The sequence below is a fragment of the Sorex fumeus genome, unplaced genomic scaffold, assembly GCF_029834395.1.
Source record: "Sorex fumeus unplaced genomic scaffold, SorFum_2.1 ptg000009l, whole genome shotgun sequence".
Classification (NCBI taxonomy): Eukaryota; Metazoa; Chordata; class Mammalia; order Eulipotyphla; family Soricidae; genus Sorex; species Sorex fumeus.
In genome coordinates this window covers 11,009,238-11,028,397 of record NW_026606066.1, presented here as the reverse complement: position 1 = coordinate 11,028,397, position 19,160 = coordinate 11,009,238, and the positions used below count along the sequence as shown (strand labels likewise).

General features: G+C 40.1%; 1 protein-coding gene and 1 non-coding gene across 2 annotated transcripts in view; both read right to left on the bottom strand.

Moving 5' to 3' along the window:
- Window positions 1-14,682, bottom strand: part of DAPL1 (death associated protein like 1) — a 30,042-nt gene extending 15,360 nt beyond the window's left edge. Inside the window, exons 1-2 of the mRNA XM_056110416.1 lie at window positions 14,577-14,682; window positions 1,444-1,531 (exon numbers count right to left, since the gene is read on the bottom strand). Of these exons, the coding sequence (XP_055966391.1) occupies window positions 1,444-1,531; window positions 14,577-14,634 (146 nt within the window). The 5' untranslated portion in view covers window positions 14,635-14,682. The remainder of the gene's footprint in view (window positions 1-1,443; window positions 1,532-14,576) is intronic.
- On the bottom strand, window positions 6,000-6,104 carry LOC130019892 (U6 spliceosomal RNA). The gene has a single exon (XR_008791943.1). It is a non-coding gene; the product is annotated as a U6 spliceosomal RNA (small nuclear RNA).
- Window positions 14,683-19,160: the final 4,478 nt, after the last annotated feature.

Genomic DNA, 19,160 nt, shown 5'->3' with positions numbered 1-19,160 from the left:
TTTTAATCATGCCCCCACTCCTCATCTTGTACTTTTTGTGTACATCTGGCTACTTCTTCACAGGCTTACCTGTTTTGTAGGCCTGAGAAGAAGCAGCCAGATGTACACAAAATGAGATCTCCATCAGAGCTGAGCCTGCAGTGCAATTTCTTAAAGGAGATTCTGTATTCTGCATATTGTATTCATTTTTTCTGGGTACTTTATGTTGTTGAGTGGAAGTCATTAAGAAATGGACATGTTGATGTGTTTAGAAATTTATTTTCTATGATATATTTTTAAAAGCTATTCTCCAAGAACACACAAGCAGAGATATTTGTCCATGAAAACTGGGAACTCCTATCCCAGGTGTACTCACTTGTACAACAGCTGAGAACAGCGTAGGGTGAGTTTGTGGCAAAGCTAATGAAGCTTCAGTGCCAGGGTCTCCAACTGCACTGCATTCTTAGTCAGGAGGTGACTCCTGTGCTGTTTCATTCATATTAGATTGAACAGTATGGTCTCATCTTGGGAGAGAAATGAGTGACTTGCCCTCTGGCTGTTGTCAATCAGAAGTAACTTCCAGGTGATTTTGGTGCAGGCCTGGGAACCAGCACCAGAACAGAAAGGGTGGATCCCTCTGTCAGTTTCTAGTAAGAGAACAGGCTTCATGCTCGCAAAATGGACCAGCTTGCATTAAAAAAAAAAGTTCATATACACTGAGTTTCTGCTCTGTCTTTGATGCAATATCAAAAGGCAAATAGACAATCCCCACCCCCGGCAAACACACCCCTCAGGGACTTTTTTAGGTCTTTGAGTTCATTATGTGATTATTATTTTCCAGTAAGAACAACTACAGAGAAAAATAGGTTTGTTCATTTCTCTCCCTCTCCATTTCCCCTCCCCCTTCCAAGATATCAAATGATATGAGAAACGGAACCTGGGGCTTCCACACATAAAGCATGTATGCTACAGTCCTTTGAGCCATCTCCCTGAACTAAGTACAGTTTTTTTCCTTTTTGAATCACACCAGGCGATGCACAGGGGTTATTCCTGGATCATGCACTCAGGAATTACTCCTGAAAGTGCTCGGAGGACCGTATGGGATGCTGGGAATTGAACCCGGGTCGGTCGTGTGCAAGGCAAATGCCCTATCCATTGTGCTATTGCTCCAGCCCTGAGTATTTTAAATGGAGAAAGTATCTTCAAAAAATATCCTCGATCATTATATAACTGAAACCCAAGCACAAAAATTTGTAAGTCTACAACTGTACCTCATGGTGTTTCACTAATAAAAATTTTTTAAAAAATCCTCTTCAGAAACTGGGAAGAAAGTTTAAAAAGTAATCTGAACAGATGTATAGGGAGCCTTGATTTGTCCTAAAACACAGAGATGCTTTGGACTTCTGGAAGTAGAGTCACTATGAACTTAAGGTACTAAAAGAGAAGAAAGGAAGCAGTACCTACCTCGTTTTCTCTAAGCCAGGCTTTTTGCTTTGTTTCTCCAAGATGCCAATTTCTTGTTTTTTGGAAATTCTCATTCCTCCAGCTTTTACTATAAACAAATAAGCATCAGCATAAGCATTATTGATAAGGCACTTTAGAGAAAACTTGCTATTCAAAACATAATTTTTTCTTTTTTTTTTTGAATCACTGTGAGACCCTTACAATACTGTTCATGATTAGCTTTTAGTCATACAGTGTTCCAACATCCATCCCTCCACCAGGATACATTTCCCAGCACAGTGTCCCCAGTTTCCCTTCCATCACTCTCTCCCAGCCTGCCCAAAGCAAAAATTTTGATTTCAAAGAAACATTTGAACTTTGTTTTTAAAATTAAAAAGTATTAATGATTATAATTTAGGTAATATAGTTACAATAACATTAAAATTACTTACGGCTTCATGTGTCACCCCACTCCCTTCCACAGAGAAGCCAAGACCTTCTACCAATGTCTTTATGTCACTTCCAGTTGATCTCTTCATTTCCTCCTGCCCACCACCAAACACATCCTCACTTGGTCATCTCAGTCATGTAATCCAGAGCCAAGAATTTGCTAAAATTTGAATCTGTCAAAAACCCGAGTTTTTATCTAAAACGACACTACAAAAATCACTCGAGTGAATAGATAGATCAACAGGTCAAGTGCATGCATTGCACACAAGCAGTTCTGATTTGATTGATGCCCAGTAACACATTGCCTCTGTGAAGCTCTGGAGTTACCCCTGAGCACCAAGTGAGGAGTTTTCCCTTAACACCAAATTGAAAGAAGTTACCATAAAATAAAATAGAAGAAAAAAATTGTTTGGGGTGGGGGAAAGATTGTATGTGGTGGGTGAGTCAGGTGCAAAAGAAAAAAAAAGGCCGAGGGCTGCTTATTGTTTTTGAGAGGGGTAAATGAGGCTTAACAAAGAGTAGAAGGTTACATCTTCCACTTGCAGAGAACACAAACATATTTCCTCAGGCGGTTCACTAAAAGCCATTTTTTTCTTGTTATCAAAACAATTACATTCTTCATGATAGCATCCAGCAGTTACAGTGTGACCCTCCTATTTTCACACAGATTAAATTTGTGCAAGCATGCATTTTTTTCAACTAAAGATTCCTAAAACCAGATTCAGAGTTATGAACCCAGTATCAGAACATACAGAGATAAAAGACACTGAATTCAAGAGGAGCTTCTGTTCCACTCAATACCCACCCTCTAGCCCAGACCCCAAACCTCCAATGTTCTGATTTTTTGATGAGTAATTAAACTAATTAATAATCTTGTCATTCAAGAGATCAATTAGTATTAATTAGGGTACAGATGACCTACCAGCATTTCAAGTGTTTAACAATGTCAGATGAAATCAACTTTTGAAAAGGAACAACCCATTTCAAACTGTAAGTCAAAGAAAATACCATTTTTCCCCTGTTCCTAGGAAATCTACACACTAAAATCTGAAAAAATAAAATAAAAAAGAACTAAATGGACATTGATTTGTGTGAACTGTTTAATATTTTAAATGGAAATGTCAAATTTGCAATTTTCTAAAGCTAGCAATAAAGTGAAAAATAAGGGAAATCTAGTTCTCAAAGTCCTTGTAAATGACTTCATCATTATTTTTTAAATTTTGTTTTGATTATGTAATGCAGCATTCTTCAATCTTTTCTTTTTTTTTTCTTTTCTTTCTTTTTTTAAAATTTTTATTAGTGAGACACCATGAGGTACAGTTGTAGACTTACAAATTTTGTGCTTGGGTTTCAATTATACAATGATCAAATACCCGTCCCTCCACCAGTGCCCATTTCCCACCACCATGGATCCCAGTTGGGTCACACCCAGCGATGCACAGGATTACTCCTGGTTTATGCACTCAGGAATTACCCCTGGAGGTGCTCAAGGGACCATATGGGATGCTGGGAATAGAACCTGGGTCGGCCGCGTGCAAAGCAAACGCCCTACCCACTGTGCTATCACTCCAGCCCCGCTTCAATCTTTTCATACCTGCAGAGCAGCACTTTTCATACTGTATGAAAGTTAACAGACCAACAGTTAGATCCAGGCAGAAATGAGCGTCTCTTTACCTTTCTAAACCTGCAGACCTGCACCAGTCCATGGACCGGTAGTTGAAGAATGCTGATGTAATGCATGTATGAATCATATAATTCCAGAAGCATAGAAAAGTCTGCAATCTCAAACATTGTTTACCATAGATACTGTTGGTGTATTTCTATAGATATGCTAATTTCTATAGTTACAAGATTTTTATGTGTAGTTTGTAACTATTCTATAAATACACACACGTCACTTTAATGGCAGCTAAGATGTGCACTGTTCTGCATCTCATTACTTTATATTTTTTACTTAGTCATATATTTTGGATTAAGTTCCATGTCTATTTAAAAGTGTTTTTAACATGGGCTAGAGCGATAGCACAGCAGGTAGGGCATTTGCCTTGCACGTGGCTGACCTGGGTTTGATTCCCAGCATATCCTATGGTCCCCTGAGCACTGCCGTGAGTGATTCCCGAGTGCAAAGCCAAGACTAATCCCTGAGCATCACTGGGTATGACCTAAAAAGCTAAAAAAAAAAGTGTTTTTAACAGCGCTTTTAAAAAATGTATTATAGAGACATTCTGTGTTACTGAACCAACTCCAAAGTCTTAGCCATTTCTTTTCTGTTTTTTGTTTTGTTTTGGGACCATACTTGGCAGCATTCAGAACTTGTCTAGGACTCTGCATTTAGGAATCACTCCTGATGGGCTAAGGGGACCATATGGGGTGCTAGGCATTGAACTCCAGTCAGCCACATGCAAGGCAAGCACCCTACCCACTGTACTATTACTCCAGTCCCCAAATGTTGACCTTTTCTGACATTTCTAATCTATCTATTGCTTCATAAACAAGACAGCAATAAATATAATTTATATTAATAATTTTGCACAAGTGCCTGTATACCTGTAGTGTAAATTCCTAAAAGTGATCTTGTTAGTTTTTAAGACTATGCACAGTTAAAATTTTATTAGATGCCATCACAGTGCCCTTGACAAAGATTGTACCAATGTATGATCTCACCAGAAATGACGATTCCTTATTGCCCCTGGTCCTGAAGTAAGGAATGTTGGAGAACTTAATTTTTTTGAAGTTTTAAAACTGAACAGAGTGGGAGGAAAAAGGCATGCTATTGTTGTCATTTATGTTGCTTGTACTTTATATGGGCTGGACCGATAGCACAGGAGGTAGGGCATTTGCCTTGCATGCGGCCAACCCGGGTTCAATTCCTCCATCCCTCTTGGAGATCCCGGCAAACTACTGAGAGTATCCTGCCTGCACTGCAGAGCCTGGCAAGCTCCCCGTGGCATATTCAATATGCCAAAAACAGTAACAAGTCTCACAATGGAGACGTTACTGGTGCCCACTCACAAATAGATGAACAACAGGAGGACAGTGCTACAGTATAGTACTTTATATAAAGATTTTTATTTCAGTGTTTCAGAAGACACTTTACAGGTTTTCTTTGCACAGTCTTACCAAGTTGTTCATTTTTTTCTACTGGGTTGCTTTCTTTGTCCTTTCTTTTCCGTATTCATGTACAGGCACTCTTGAAATGCGTTGTGAGTGTAAGATATTTTACCAGATACTGCCTAGTTGTTGGTGTTTTTGTTTGGCAAATATTTGCTGCTATTTGTCAATCTACATGGCATTTGTATCCTCACAATGACGTTTTATAAACATTATTCCATTGTTTTTCTATTGCAGAACTTTAATGGTCTCGCCGTTTATAGTCAGTCATTGATCATTTATGATCCCCCATCTTCCAGTATGTAGGCATTACACCCACAAACTGCCCCCAGCGCTGTGTAATACCATCAACAACCAAGACCCAGAGACTATAAAACCCTGCTCCCGGAAGAGAACAATGCAGAGTCTCCTGCCTCCACACCTGGCTGTCCTCACCGGGGCCTCTTGGAGGAGGGTGTGTTGAGTTTCCCTTCCCACCCCCAACAGAGTCCCTGCAGCTGAAGACCTCCGGTTCCAGACACAGTCATGCTTAAGACCACTCTCCAAGTTCGGAAGAGCCTCACACATGAAGGAACCGGCCGAGGAAACCAGGTGTGGGTCTCATTCTCCTGATCCTGAAAGACCCTCAAATGTGGCATTTTTAAAATCTCAGGGCTAGGACGAAGGAGACGTTACTGGGGCCTGCTTGAGGCAATTGATGAACAGCAGGATGACAGTGATACAGTAATCATTTATTTATTTAAGTTCATGATTCCATTTACATTCATTTTGTGTTAAGTCTTGTGGAACCATGTATATACTTTGAGATGATCTTGATAATATTAGAAATCCATCTTCTCTATTAATTTTAAACACCGTTTTCATTGTATTCAATGCTTTCATATACAGATGGCTACTTTAGACTTCAATACCATTAGTTACTGCCTACTAATAAGTCACTACAGCTCTAATTATTATAGAATTATCTTCAATATCTGACAGAATTAATTCTCCTTTGTTACAGTTCTTTTATTTTTAAAAATACAAAAAACCACAAATTTACATGTCAACCTTGTGCAGGGGTCACACTAATCTTCTCTGTATCTTTCCAATTTTTGTATATGTGTTGCTGATATAATCACTGTCATAATTTTTTTTTTAGATTTTTACTAGCTATTTTATTTAAGTTCTCATGTGAACATTAGATTCAACATGTCAATCCCCTACAAAAAATGCTGTTGGTATGTTTTAAAGTTATAGTTTAGGTAATATGGTTACATAGTGAGATTTTGTGGATTATTTTGTGGTGCTGGGAATCAAATCCAGTCTCCTTATATGTACTTTGCAGCTGAGTCTACAGCTGTGGCCCTGACTTATAATAAAGTTAATGTTTATATAAAAATTTATTGTACTTTCATCACTAACAAAGTGCCCCAGACCCTCCACATTGTTCTGACATCACTTCCAGTCCACCTTTTCCTTTATTAAAACTGCCTCTTCCACTGCTTGGTAACCCAGTTTTGTAGTCAAAGTCCAAGGATTTGTCAATATTTGATATTGTCTAATCCCCTGTTTTTTTCTATATATTTGTTAGTGTTTTTTAAAATTTTCATACTGTCCCTTTAAAAGTATGGATATTTTCAAAGGGGAAAATTATTTATGATATTTACATTTTCTTTTGGGCTCCTCAGTAATTCGGTCATATATTATCTTACACATATATTCTTAGAATTACTCCCTAAGCATTTTATTTTTATTGAGTATGTTATTATTATCAGCAGAGTCTAATTTTCCCTTGTAATTCTAACATATTATGGGCCTGGAGAGATAGTACAGTGTGGCAAGGTGCTTCCCTGTTCAATACTCAACATCCCCATCTGGTCCCCTGAGCACTGCCAGGTGTAAGCCAGGAATCACTCTTGTGCATCACTAGGTATGACCCTAAAACAAAAAAGCCTAACAGGTTGGTGAATATGCTTTTGTCTGTAATGGTTGTTGATTCTCTTAGGTGTCCCAAGTAAAGAAAGAATACACAGCACTTGGGACAGGGCTCAGTGGTAGAACACTTACCTCGCAGGCATGAGACAAGGAGTTTGATTCCTAGCACTGTCACATACTGCCAAGTGCAATTCTTGGGGCCAAAGTGTGACCCCTGACACTGTGACAATTTTGACTCCCAACAGTGTAATATCAGCAATAAAAATAGAAGAATTCAGGGTAGTCAAGATATAAGTGTACAAGGAAAATTTAAAAGAATGCAAGCATGGCAGTTCTTTATTATTCAAAAAAACAGAGATATTAGAGGGAAGTTAAAATATTTCCATAAAACAAGAAAAAACTTCCTTTTTTTAAAAAAAAGGAAGAAAGAAAAATCTGAGAAAATTCCTACTTCCATCCAGGAACCTGTGATTTCTCTTTGTTTCAGAACTGTGGACTCTGAAACTTAGGATCCAGATCTAAACTACACCTAGTATTTTCAGAACACAGTTCTTACTCCACATTTGTTGTGGTACAGAAGCAGAACATAATATCATCTACTGTAGATGCACACACTGGGATATAGATTAAGATTCTCACCAGTCTGAGTGACCGAACTAAATGAAATTAGTTTTCAGGAGGATCACTTTCAATTTTCTGTAGGCAACTCTGGTCACACAGCTCTCCCTAGATATAGACACCGTAGCACTGTGGCACTATCCTCCCGTTTTTCATCGATTTGCTCTAGCGGGCGCAGTAACATCTCCATTGTGAGACTTGTTGTTACTGTGTTTGGCATACCAAATATGTCACGGGAAGCATGCCAGGCTTTGCCGTGCAGGCGAGATCCTCTCCCGGTAGCTTGCCGGGCTCTCTGAGAGGGGCGGAATTGAATCTGGGATGACCGGGTTGGCCACGTGCAAGGCAAATGCCCTACCCGCTGTGCTATGGCTCCAGCCCTAGACAAAACTCTGTAAATGAGCATTTACAGAAGTCAGTGCATGGGCTTTTGACCCATTTGGATCGTCCCAGATACATCTGACTTCAATGTTTCACTGTATCTAAATTAGTTCATTAAATTAACAATCCTGGCGTAATTCTGTGTTTGTCAATATATTGCCTTTTGAAACTTTGTAGAAGGGCCAATTGGAATTGGGCAATAAAATGAAGTATGAATTGACTTAACACTTAACACTTTAGTGGTCTTTCAGTAGAAATACAAATGGTAGGAGTGTGGTTCCTTTCCATGAGCAAAATAAAAAAGAAATAGAAATAAATACTCTTTTGGTTAGTTTCATTAGAAAATTCAAATTTATGTGGTGAAATTTTGTATTCCAATCAATGAGTTATAGTTATATTTTTATGGTCACTTCTATACTTTAAAAAAGTTTTAATGTAGCCCCTTGAGTTTAAAATGTTATCTGCAAATATTCAGGTTCAGATTTTCCAGACATTATTAACAGTCTGGGGTAGAAATTAGCCAAGAAAGACAAGCCTGAAATGGGACTACATCAAACTGAAAAGTTTTTTTTACAGTAAAAGAAACTCAGGATTGGGGGTACGGTGCCTCCAGCAGGTCAATCTGTACTTGTGAGGCGAGTGCATCAGCAGCCTCATGGTGCCTTCAGACTTCTATATTCCCCCAAATTGCTGCTGTTCCTTTGACCAGACCCCAAAACCTTGGGGCGGGCAAAGTTTATCAAGAAAGTAAATAGCCAAAAGTTAGGTATGTGGAAGACACACCCACAAACCACCTCGGGTTCAGCTATATAATTGGAGGCATGGCTTCTCTGGTTCCTGATTGAACCGCTTAACGGCCATGATCCCAGAGTCTCAGAAACAAATCTCGAAACCCAACGGCTTTTGGCAGAAATGCGTGTGGGCCACGCAGTAGGTTACCGGCTCTGGGCCACCCCAGGTGGGAATAGGTTTTGTGCATTGGCCTGCTCCCCCTTGGCGGCTCAGTGGCTGCCATCTGCCAGAGACCATTGGACAGTCAGGTTTGGGCCTGCAGTGATGAGACACACAGGGCCTCATGGGATGGGGGTGGAGCCGGCCCTTTCCTCCCCACCCCAACGAGACCAGGAGTCACCACCCACGAATGGCCTCTCTGGCTCCTGATAAAGGTGCTTAATGGCCATGATCCCAGATCTCAGAAACAGATCTCGGAACCTAGCAAGTTTTGGCAGGAAATCTCTCCAGAATTAATTGTTAAAATTTTGGAATTTCAAAACAGCACAGCCAATAATGCAACCATGCAGCATCATATATTATTCATGACCAGCAATAGAAAACAAATTGTCTACTGTTGCCTTTTCGGCAGATCTAAATGTTGGGGTAAAATCCCAAATAATAATGGTGGGTGTGGTGTCAAAATGTTGAATGTGATCAAAGTATAGAGAGAGTGATTTGGAAATCATCTGCCCCACAGGTAGGGGGAGGGTGTGGGATGGGGGTATACTGAGGTTTTTGGTGGTGGAGAATGGGCACTGGTGAAGGTATCGGTGTTTCATTGTATGACCGAAACTTGGACCCGAAAGCTTTATAACTGCTCTCATGGTGATTCAATAAATAAAATTATAAAAAATGGGGAAAAAAGTAAGGTGGAGTTCATGCAAAATTCAATCAGCCTAATCAGTGGCTGAATAAATAGCAATACTCCTACATTAAAAAAAGAAAATAAAAAATTAAAAAGAAAAAATACAAAAAAAACCCCCTCAGGATAAAATACAAAGACATGTATGGGGCGGGAAAAAATATTTGCATATCACACATCTAACAAAAGGCTGATTTCCAAGACAAGTGAAGCACTCACAAAGTTCAGCCAAAATCCCATTAAAAATGTGGAGAGGAAATTAACAGATACTAACTTGAAAAAGCTATATAGATGGTCAACCAGCATATGAAAAAAGAGTTCATCATCACTTATTAGTGGGGAAACACAAATCAAAACAACAATGAGATATCATCTCACACCAGTGAAAATGTTACATGCCAAAAAAACTAAAAAGAACATGTCAATGGGGCAGAGTGAAATAGGGAGCCTCGTTCACTGTTGGTGAGAAAGTAGACTGATGGAAAAACAATACTGAGATCTCACAAAAAAACTGAAAATAAAACTAACATATATGACACATTGATTCTATTCTTTGGCATCTATCCCAAGAATACAAAACAATTAACTTCAAAAAACACATATCTTTGTTAATGATCTCGTTATTCACACAGTCAATATTTATTACTATTAACATAGTCAACAAATAAGTCAATGTCAAATGATTGGTGAGCGGTTATAGAAATTCGGGTATATATACACAATGAAGTAAGACTTCATTACTTGACACTCAAAAAAAGAGGAAATCTTGCTTTTTTCCTTCTACATGGATAGAGCTAGAGGGTGTGATGTTACGTGAAATATGTGAACTGGAGAAGAACAAATATCTAAGATTACACTTGTATGTCCTACATAAAGAAATGAAATCAAAGAATAGATAATATTTAAAGGTGAAAACCCATGGGCTTTGACCATAAAACTGAGGTTACCAAATGGTGGGAGGATGGGTTTGGGGACAAGGTAGACTAGAGGTGACACAAGACACTGGTGGAGGGCCTTGGCCATGCTAGTCATGATTAAGGTGCAGTAGCTTTGTTCACTAAAACCACAGACATTAACACTATTACAAACACATTACCTCAATTTTAATTAAAACAAACCCAAACAGGGCAGTTGATGCGACTCAGTGGTAGCTCACATGTCTTCCAAATATAAAACTTTGGGTTTGATTTCTGGCACCACATGGTCCCACAAGTACCATGCTGGGAGTAAACCAGGAATGTGTGGTGTGCCGTCCCCCACAAAAACTCACAAATAATAAAATAAAATTTTTAAAAATGTGTACTTACTAAGACAATGAACACATATTTTGTCACAGGGAGAATAAAATAATTACCTATAAATCAGTATAATAATTGTTTTATAGATATAAAGTAAAATAGTAAAGATAAAGATTTTTAATAATAATTCTTAAAAAAGTTATGTGTGTAAAAAAATAGGTATGTTTCCTTCATTAATCAGCCAAGAATGTATGTGAAAAAGCTGATCAACATAAAGATTTATATGAACTTTGCCTTGTATCTTAGAGGTTCATTTGAACTTTCTCATTAGAAGCATGAATGTTTGCAAACATGCTTACTTTGCATCTATATTTAATTCTTCTGCTATTTTTCACCTGCCAGTCAGGACACCTTAGGACCCTTGTGAGGAAAAGGTTGTAGAGCAAGGGCAGAGGGCTTTAGAGTGAGACTGATTTGGCACGGGCCTGTTTTCTATTCAAATCTCTGCATGCCAGCCATTGGTGGTATGGCTTTGGGAAAGTCCCTCACCCTTGCTGACTTTGGCTCGCTCCTCTGAAACTGCATGAGTGGCCACTAGCAGTCTGCAGGGCTGGAAGTCTAGAAGCTGTGTTGGCTCTTCTCCCCTCAAATTTTGGCCCCTGCCATGTATGTGTGTACTGGGGTGGGGGTGGGATCTTGAAACCTTTCTTATACATTTATTCCTCTCCCACCTCCACATGCTAACTGGGGTGACTGGAGTTCAGAATAAATTCTTTGGGGTTTTGTCTGTTTATTTAATAAATGATTTCAGTTCTTATGCAACTATGATTTTCTATTTTCTGCTTTAATTTCACTTGGGGGTACACCTTGCCCCCCCAAACACACACACACACTACACACACACACACCCCTTATTTTTCTCTTTTCCTTAGTGAATAGAAAAACTGATGCTCACTGAAGGATTCAGTACTGACCTCTCTGATAACTGTGATTCATTTGACTCCAACCACACGACAGAGTACAAAGAAAAGGACAAAATACAGAGCCTGGTTTCATTTAGGTACTAGCCTTCCTCAGGTCACCTTCTATAAACACATTTATTTTTGGCTGCTCATGGAAAGGGGGTGCTTTTAAAACTGAGAGTGAAGCCAATGAAAAAAAAGGCAGAAAATCCAAAGCTAAGCTTAACCATGCCACATGTCTAATGGAGTTTCATTGCACAGCAAAGATTTATAACCAGGGCTAACCGCGGTGCAATTTATTATATTAATACACATAAAAGAAAACCCGCTAAGCACTCTTCACGTGGGTGGGCAAGTCACAGCTGGCTGCCTTCTTCTGAGTGGTTTCATTTTTAACTGCAGTGGGAGGCAGGAGTCTCTTCACTGCAGTTTTCCCCTGTTCTGACGCTACAATGAGGCCTCAAGCAGTGATGCCCAAACATCATGATGCCTTGCAAAAAGAGAGGAAGATTTCACTGCAACTGAAAGCTGCATGTTTTAATCGTTCTACATTTTCAGATTCATATAGGCAGTTCTTTACATAGGTAATCTCCTGCAGTCGTCTCAGTAACATTGTAAGATGCTTGTTATTTTTAACCCCTATGTTCATTGTAAGAAAACAGAGACTTGGAGACATGAAATGAAGACAGTGTTTAAATCCAGATTTGGCATAGTCCAAAGGCCTCTTCAGACCCTTTCTACCATAACATGTCTGCTTCCTACCTTCAGGGGTCTCCATGCTGCTCATAAAATGCAGGCAAGCACAGAATGGAATTCTGGCAACAAATTAGTTTTGTTCCATAAATAAAATGTTGCCCCCTTGTAAACTAGTTCTGACTTAAAATATGTAGACAAGCTGAAAAATGAGGCTTCTTTGTTCCTTGGCTCTCAGTGGGGAGGCAAAAGTCTGCCTTCATCTCCATCCTAATTATCCCAAACCTCTTATCTGTAGTGTCACAGTTCATAATAATTAATTGTCATGCCAGAGGCATCTTGACATGCTTGATGGAGTCATGGTGTGCAATGTACACAGAGTAATTAGCAATCATTAGTGGTGGGGACAGAAAGTTCCTGGTTTCATTCAAACTTTCGTTTGGTTAAGTTTCTCTCTGTGTTCTTTGTGCATCAGTGCAATTTAGCAGACCAAATCTGGTTTTAGAAAGCTATATCTAGCTTGATGTTTTATGAAGAACTAAGGTAGATGTGATAAGAAGAGAATGGCATTTCTTTTTCTTTGTCTGTGTAATCATTTTCTCTTCCAACAATTTGCATATTAGGTTCCTGACCATTCTAAAGCATCATTAACTTTAAGTATAAATGATGTTAAATATTACTCAGTACACTCACAAATATAAAATGGCTAGCATCTATCATAGGAGACCAGGGCCTGGTACCTAGAAATGCAAACAGAAAAACTTGCGAACATTCTGATGCTCATCTCACCAGAAAGTCAGGGAATACTATGGACCTGTTTTTGGTGCTTTGCAAAGGTTATTGTTGCTATGTTCTTTCACTACTTAGATGGTTGAAACAATCTTGTCTCAAATGTGCCAAGGAATTAGATCAATAAAAAAGTTTTGTACATTAAAAACATAACAAGGCCAGGAAGATATCTCAAAGGTCTAGAACACATGCTTTGCATGCTGGAACCCCAGCTTTGATTTCCAGGACTGCATGGTCCCCTGAGCACGATGCTGAAAGTAGCCCCTGAGTATCACCAGGTTTAGTCCCCAAACACACAAAGAAACAAGCATAAGACAGTTAAGCTTTGAGATGTGTGTGTGTGTGTGTGTGTGTGTGTGTGTGTGTGTGTTGTATGAGATGAAGCCCAGGACCTCAAATGTGCAAGGCAGGTGCTCTTCCACTGAGCAGGGAAAAAGAAGGCAAGCAATTCATAAAACATAACACTGGCTATAAACACCACACACCTTAGCCAATCCATAGGAACATATGGTTAAGTATGATAAAATTAATTTCCATATCCCAGAGAGTTAATATAAATAGCCTATGTCAAAAAAAGGTAGAGAACTGTGTATGTTTTACAAAACACCTTGGAAGCTCCTTCTCCAGTCAGTACCTTGCAGTATTTGGCTTCTAATCCAAAGTACTTCCCACAGCTCTAGTACAGCCCAGGCCTGGCTTGTTCAATCTACTTGAGTTGATTCCCAGCACTGCCTGCCCTCACCCATCACTGCCTGCCCTCACGCCAGCACTGAAAGGGGTGACCCTGGGGCATGGCCCTTCTTATAAAAAAGGGTTTCTGCTGTCATGGTCACAGCATTCCTGATAATTACACTGCTCAAGCCTAAAGCCTTGGGAGAGCGGAAAAAATGGGGCTGCAACCACTTGTAGAAGCCAGGTTGCTGCAGGACAGTCAGATGATAGACAGGCATCCGGGATACAACTGAGTCTGAGAGCTGGAATCTCCAAAAAGGAACATTTCCATGACAGTAAATTCCTTCCAGGTGTGGATGTGCTGCTGTTCACCTAGAGCCCTGGAGGAAAAGCCCTACTTCCCTGCTGATCTCTTTCTACCAGCCCTGCATATCTGTACTTGCAGATATAATTAGACTGTCAGTTGACTGGGGCCTCAACAACCCCCAGGTGGTTTGCACACAAACAAGCCCAGAAGGATAAATGCCCTGGGAAGAAATCGAGTGGCATGAAATGAAAGGAATCATTGGTGGGCAAGAACCTGTGTTCCGGTGGGGGGACAGGGGCCTCCCACAGGTGGAAAGAGGGGCACAGCAGCAGCTGAGGGAGGCCTCGATCTGCAGGACAGAAGGTGGGTGGGCAGCCTACCTGCAGGAGGATGGCCCCCCTTTAGTGGGGAGAGCGGAGCTTGCACTTCCTTTGCCATAGCGTACGTGCGTCAGTGCCGGTGCTCAGTGCTCTGTGCCAGTGTCAGCTGTGGCTGCCCCACCGCACCCACCTGCTTTATACAGGCTGGGGGTGGGGCCCCTTCAGGGCATTACTGAGCAGCAGCAGGGCTTGTCACCTCCCTGTCTGGAAATCTGGGTCCCCAACAAGCTTTCTGTGTAACTGGGGACATTGGGAAAAGTACAATGGTGGAAAGGTGGGTATTGGAACACTGTATGACTGAAACCCAATCACTAATAGCTGTGTGATGGTCTATCTCACAGTGATTTGAAAAACACTTAATTTTTTAAAAATAAATTTTTTTAAAAGAAGGCATGAAAAAGAAAGTGTATTCCTTCATGTGTGAAGGCAAGGAGGAAGGGAAGAGAATGAAGCTTACTGGAATTACTTTTCACTCTATTTACCCATTAAGTGAATATGAACTCATATATTTGTTTGCTTTTTTTGGGGGGGGTGCACACTTCAGAGTGCCTCAGGGCTTATTTCTGGCTCTGTGCTCAGAGATTGCTCCTAGTGTGGCTTGGGGGAACACATATGATGTTGGGGATTGAATAGGTCAGTTGTGTGCAAGGCGAGTGTCTTACCACTACACCACTCTGGATCCCTGTGTTTATACATTATGCCCACAGGGTGATAGGCTCTTTTTCATATATTGACATAACAAAAAGGACAAGGCAAGATCTTTGTGTAAAGAAAGCTGTAGTCTTTCTGAAGAGAGCTTTATTTTTAAAAAAAGGCTATGCCTGCACCCCTGTCTTCAATTGTAAGCACTTATTACAGGAAAATGGGGAGTATGCACAGACACTCTTGCATGAAGAAGGCAATTATATATTCTTTTCTTTCTCATTCTTCTCTTTTTTTCTTCTCACAGTGTGGGGAATTGAACCTAAGGCATGATATTTGAAAGACAAGTGCTTGGCCACTTAGCTACATTCCCGTCCTTAGATAATATTGTAGCTCCAGAGTTGATCAAAGGTTAGCATTTGGCAGGTACTTAGAACTATCTCTTTGATTTTCAATATAATGAAAAAAATCTTTGGCTCTTCAAAAAAAGTTACCAAAAATTAAGACGAGTGAAAAAATTAGATTGGTAAAAAGTGGGAAGAAATATTTGTAGAACATTTTTTTTCTGGTAAGTACTTGTATTTAGAGTATTAAAAGAATTCTTACAACCCAATAGAAGTAAAACAAAGAAGATAATTTGGAAATGAAAAAAATTTTCAGCAAAAAGATTTAAATAAAAAGTCTCAACAGAGATACTGATATCAAATAACTATGAAAACTACAAAGAAGTGAAAATGAAACATACTATATTAGTAGGGTAGCTCAACTTAAAAATACAGGGGGTGGGTTGTTCTGGGAAGCATCCAGCGGTGCTTTGGGTTTACTCCTGGATCTGCACTCAAGGATATCTCCTAGCAGTGAGGTGCCAGGGATAGAACCTGGGTCAGCTCTGTGCAAGGCACACACACTAACAACTATATTATTGCTCTGGTCCCCACAATTACATTTTTTCCTTTTCTTTTGGCGGAGGGTGGGGAATTGTGGGTGGGGAACACTCGGCAGTACTTAGGGGTTACATCTGGATCTACACTCAGGAATTACTCTTGTTGGTGCACAGGGGACCATAGGGGATGCCGGGGATTGACCCCTGGTTTGCCATGTGCAAGGCAAGTGCCCTACCTGTGCCACCCATTTAAAAATATTTTTTTAAAGGGAAAATACACTGTGTTGGTAGAGACTGGAGTACTTATATAAAGTAGTAAGATCTCTTTGGAAGTCAGTTTGGTAGTTTCTCACAAAATTAAACACAAACTTACTATATGATTAACAACACTGTAGTACTGTAGCACGGTCCTCCCATTGTTCATCGATTTTCTAGAGCGGGCACCAGTAACATCTCACAACAAGCTGTGAGACTTGTTGTTACTGTTTTTGGCATATTGAATATGTCACGTGATCTTACCAGGCTTGCTGGGCTCTCTGAGAGGATTAACAATACAGTTTCCAGGAATTTCCCCAAGATAAATGAAAACATATTCATGTACAAAAACCTATGTATTAATTTTCTATCAGCTCTATTCTAAGCTCCAACAGTTAGGAACAACACAAAAAAGTCCATCAACTCTAGAATGGATAAATGCAGTGTGTATATATCCATAAACAGAATACTATGGGGCCAGAATGATAGTACAGCTGATAGGGCATTTGTCTTGCATGCAGCCAACTGGGTTCAATACCCAGCATTCCATATGGTCCCCCAATCACCACCAGGAGTAATTCCTGAGTGCAGAGCTAGGAGTAATCCTAGAGCATTGCTGGGTGTGACCCAAAAAAGCGAACCCCCCCCCCAGATCAGAACACTACTCAGCCACAAAATGGAACCGACATGTATAACACAGATAATCTCATCTTGCACGTAGCTGACCCCATTTCAATACTGGGCACTGCATAAATTTACTCAGCACTTCCAGGGTTCTCTCCTGAGCAAAGAGCAGGAGTAGCCAGGAGAGCTAGGGGTAATACACTGTGTTGTCCCCCAATTTTTTTTTGAAAAAGGATGAATCTAAAAATTTGTGTGCCAAATAAGAGACCAGAAAAGCCACCTATCATAAATCCCATTTTATAATATTCTTGAGAAATAAAAACTGCAGGAATGGAATGCAGAACAGTGATCTCCAGAGAGGATGGAAGAAGATGGGAGAGGTCTGGCCACAGAGAAGAGGAAGGGACATTGGAACTTGGTTGAAATGTTCTACATATTGCTTATAGTGACAATTATATTTAGTGTACATCATATAAAAATGACATGCAAGTTATACCTCAGTTGACAACAATATTTCTATTTGTTAAGTAAAAAAAAATACTCTAAAACCTTCAGAGTGCTTGTCTACAGTGGGTGGAATATCCACTGACTTCAATTTCTGTCTTTGATATTCCTTTTGAAACCAAGTAAAAACTGCAAATTTTGAGAGGTGAATCGTGTTTGAGTGATGTGATCCGGGTTGGTATTTGCCCTGGGAACAAGCAGGAGAGCTCATTTTCATTATCTCCTCTATAATTTTCAGTGGCCTTCTCTGCAGGAACCCAGAAGTGACAAAACACCATCCCTACTTTCAGAAAAATCTGTCTCGTGGTAGACATAGATGAGATGAAGGCTAAAATAATTTTTCTTTAGTAGACAAGATTTGTAGCAATGCTGTTCAGCTGAAAATTCTGTGATGATGGAGATGCTCTTATATGGTCTAATCAATATGGCAGGGACAATCCACATGTGATTTGACTTATGGCTGGTATGATTGAAGAACTGAATTTTAATATAAATAGTGACATGTGATTTGTGGTGACTGTCTTGGACACACAGAGCCTAAAATCTAGGCATGTGGTTGCTGCTTGGAACCCGCTGTCTAACCCCTTTCTGTGAGCTGAAACAGCAGAGCACCAAAGGCCAGGATTCCTAGGATAAGTTGGCTGTGAGACCAGCCCAATGGATTGGACTGGAATATAGTGCAAGGAGGCTTGTTATAAGCAAATGTTTGCTTTGTTTAATCATGAAGGTATTCAATAGTTTTCCTTTCCGCCTTATTCATATGCGAAACCTTCAACTTTGTTGGATGTATGTTGTGACCCTCCAGAGGGGAACATTTTCAGAGCAAACAGAATTTCTAGAGCTGTTTTCATCATGAAAACAGTTGTTCTGAATGAAACCTGAATAACCCTGAATGAAAATGGTTAGAATCTGTATTCATGAAGTCCAGCTATGAAAACTCTGATCAGAGGTAATGGGAGAAATGCTATTCAGCAGGCGATAGTGGAAAAGATACAGCAAAGAAAATACAAAGAATTGAAATCCACGGGGCATCCTCTCCTTAGTCTACTGTTTCCAACCCTAAACATGTTAGCATGAGTCCCACAGATTAATGGGTAGTGCTATAGGTTCCCTAAATAATGTTTAGTTCAATATCATTTTGAAAAATACAGAGGTAAGGAAAAATAGTTGATTCCTGTCTTGAGCCACAGTCTGCGCAGCATCTCCCTGTACCACCCATATATGAATGGACTTTCTTGCTGTATTAAAGTTTTCAAAGAGATACATATGAGGTTCATTGCTATGTTTAAATTGTCACAGTTGGTGTGCATGCATGTGTGTGGTATGCCCTGTGATGGTTGGTCGAGTGAGAGAGAGGTGAAAGAGAGAGAGAGAGAGAGAGAGAGAGAGAGAGAGAGAGAGAGAGAGAGAGAGAGAAGAAAATGGAGATGAGAAAGGAGAGAGAGAAAGAGAGAGGAGAAAGAGGCAGGGAGAGAGAAAGGAGAAGGAGAGAGATAGGGAGAGGGAGAGAAGATTGGGGGAAGACCTGTGGTGGCAGGAGAAGTGTTTGTGTGTGTTGGGGGGAGGACCTGGATGGCAGGGTACCCTGTCCAGGGTTGTGTCAGAGCTACTTGGAAAGGCTTGGGCCACCTGAGACTCAGAACTGGAACAAAGAGATGAGAAAATGAATGAGCAAA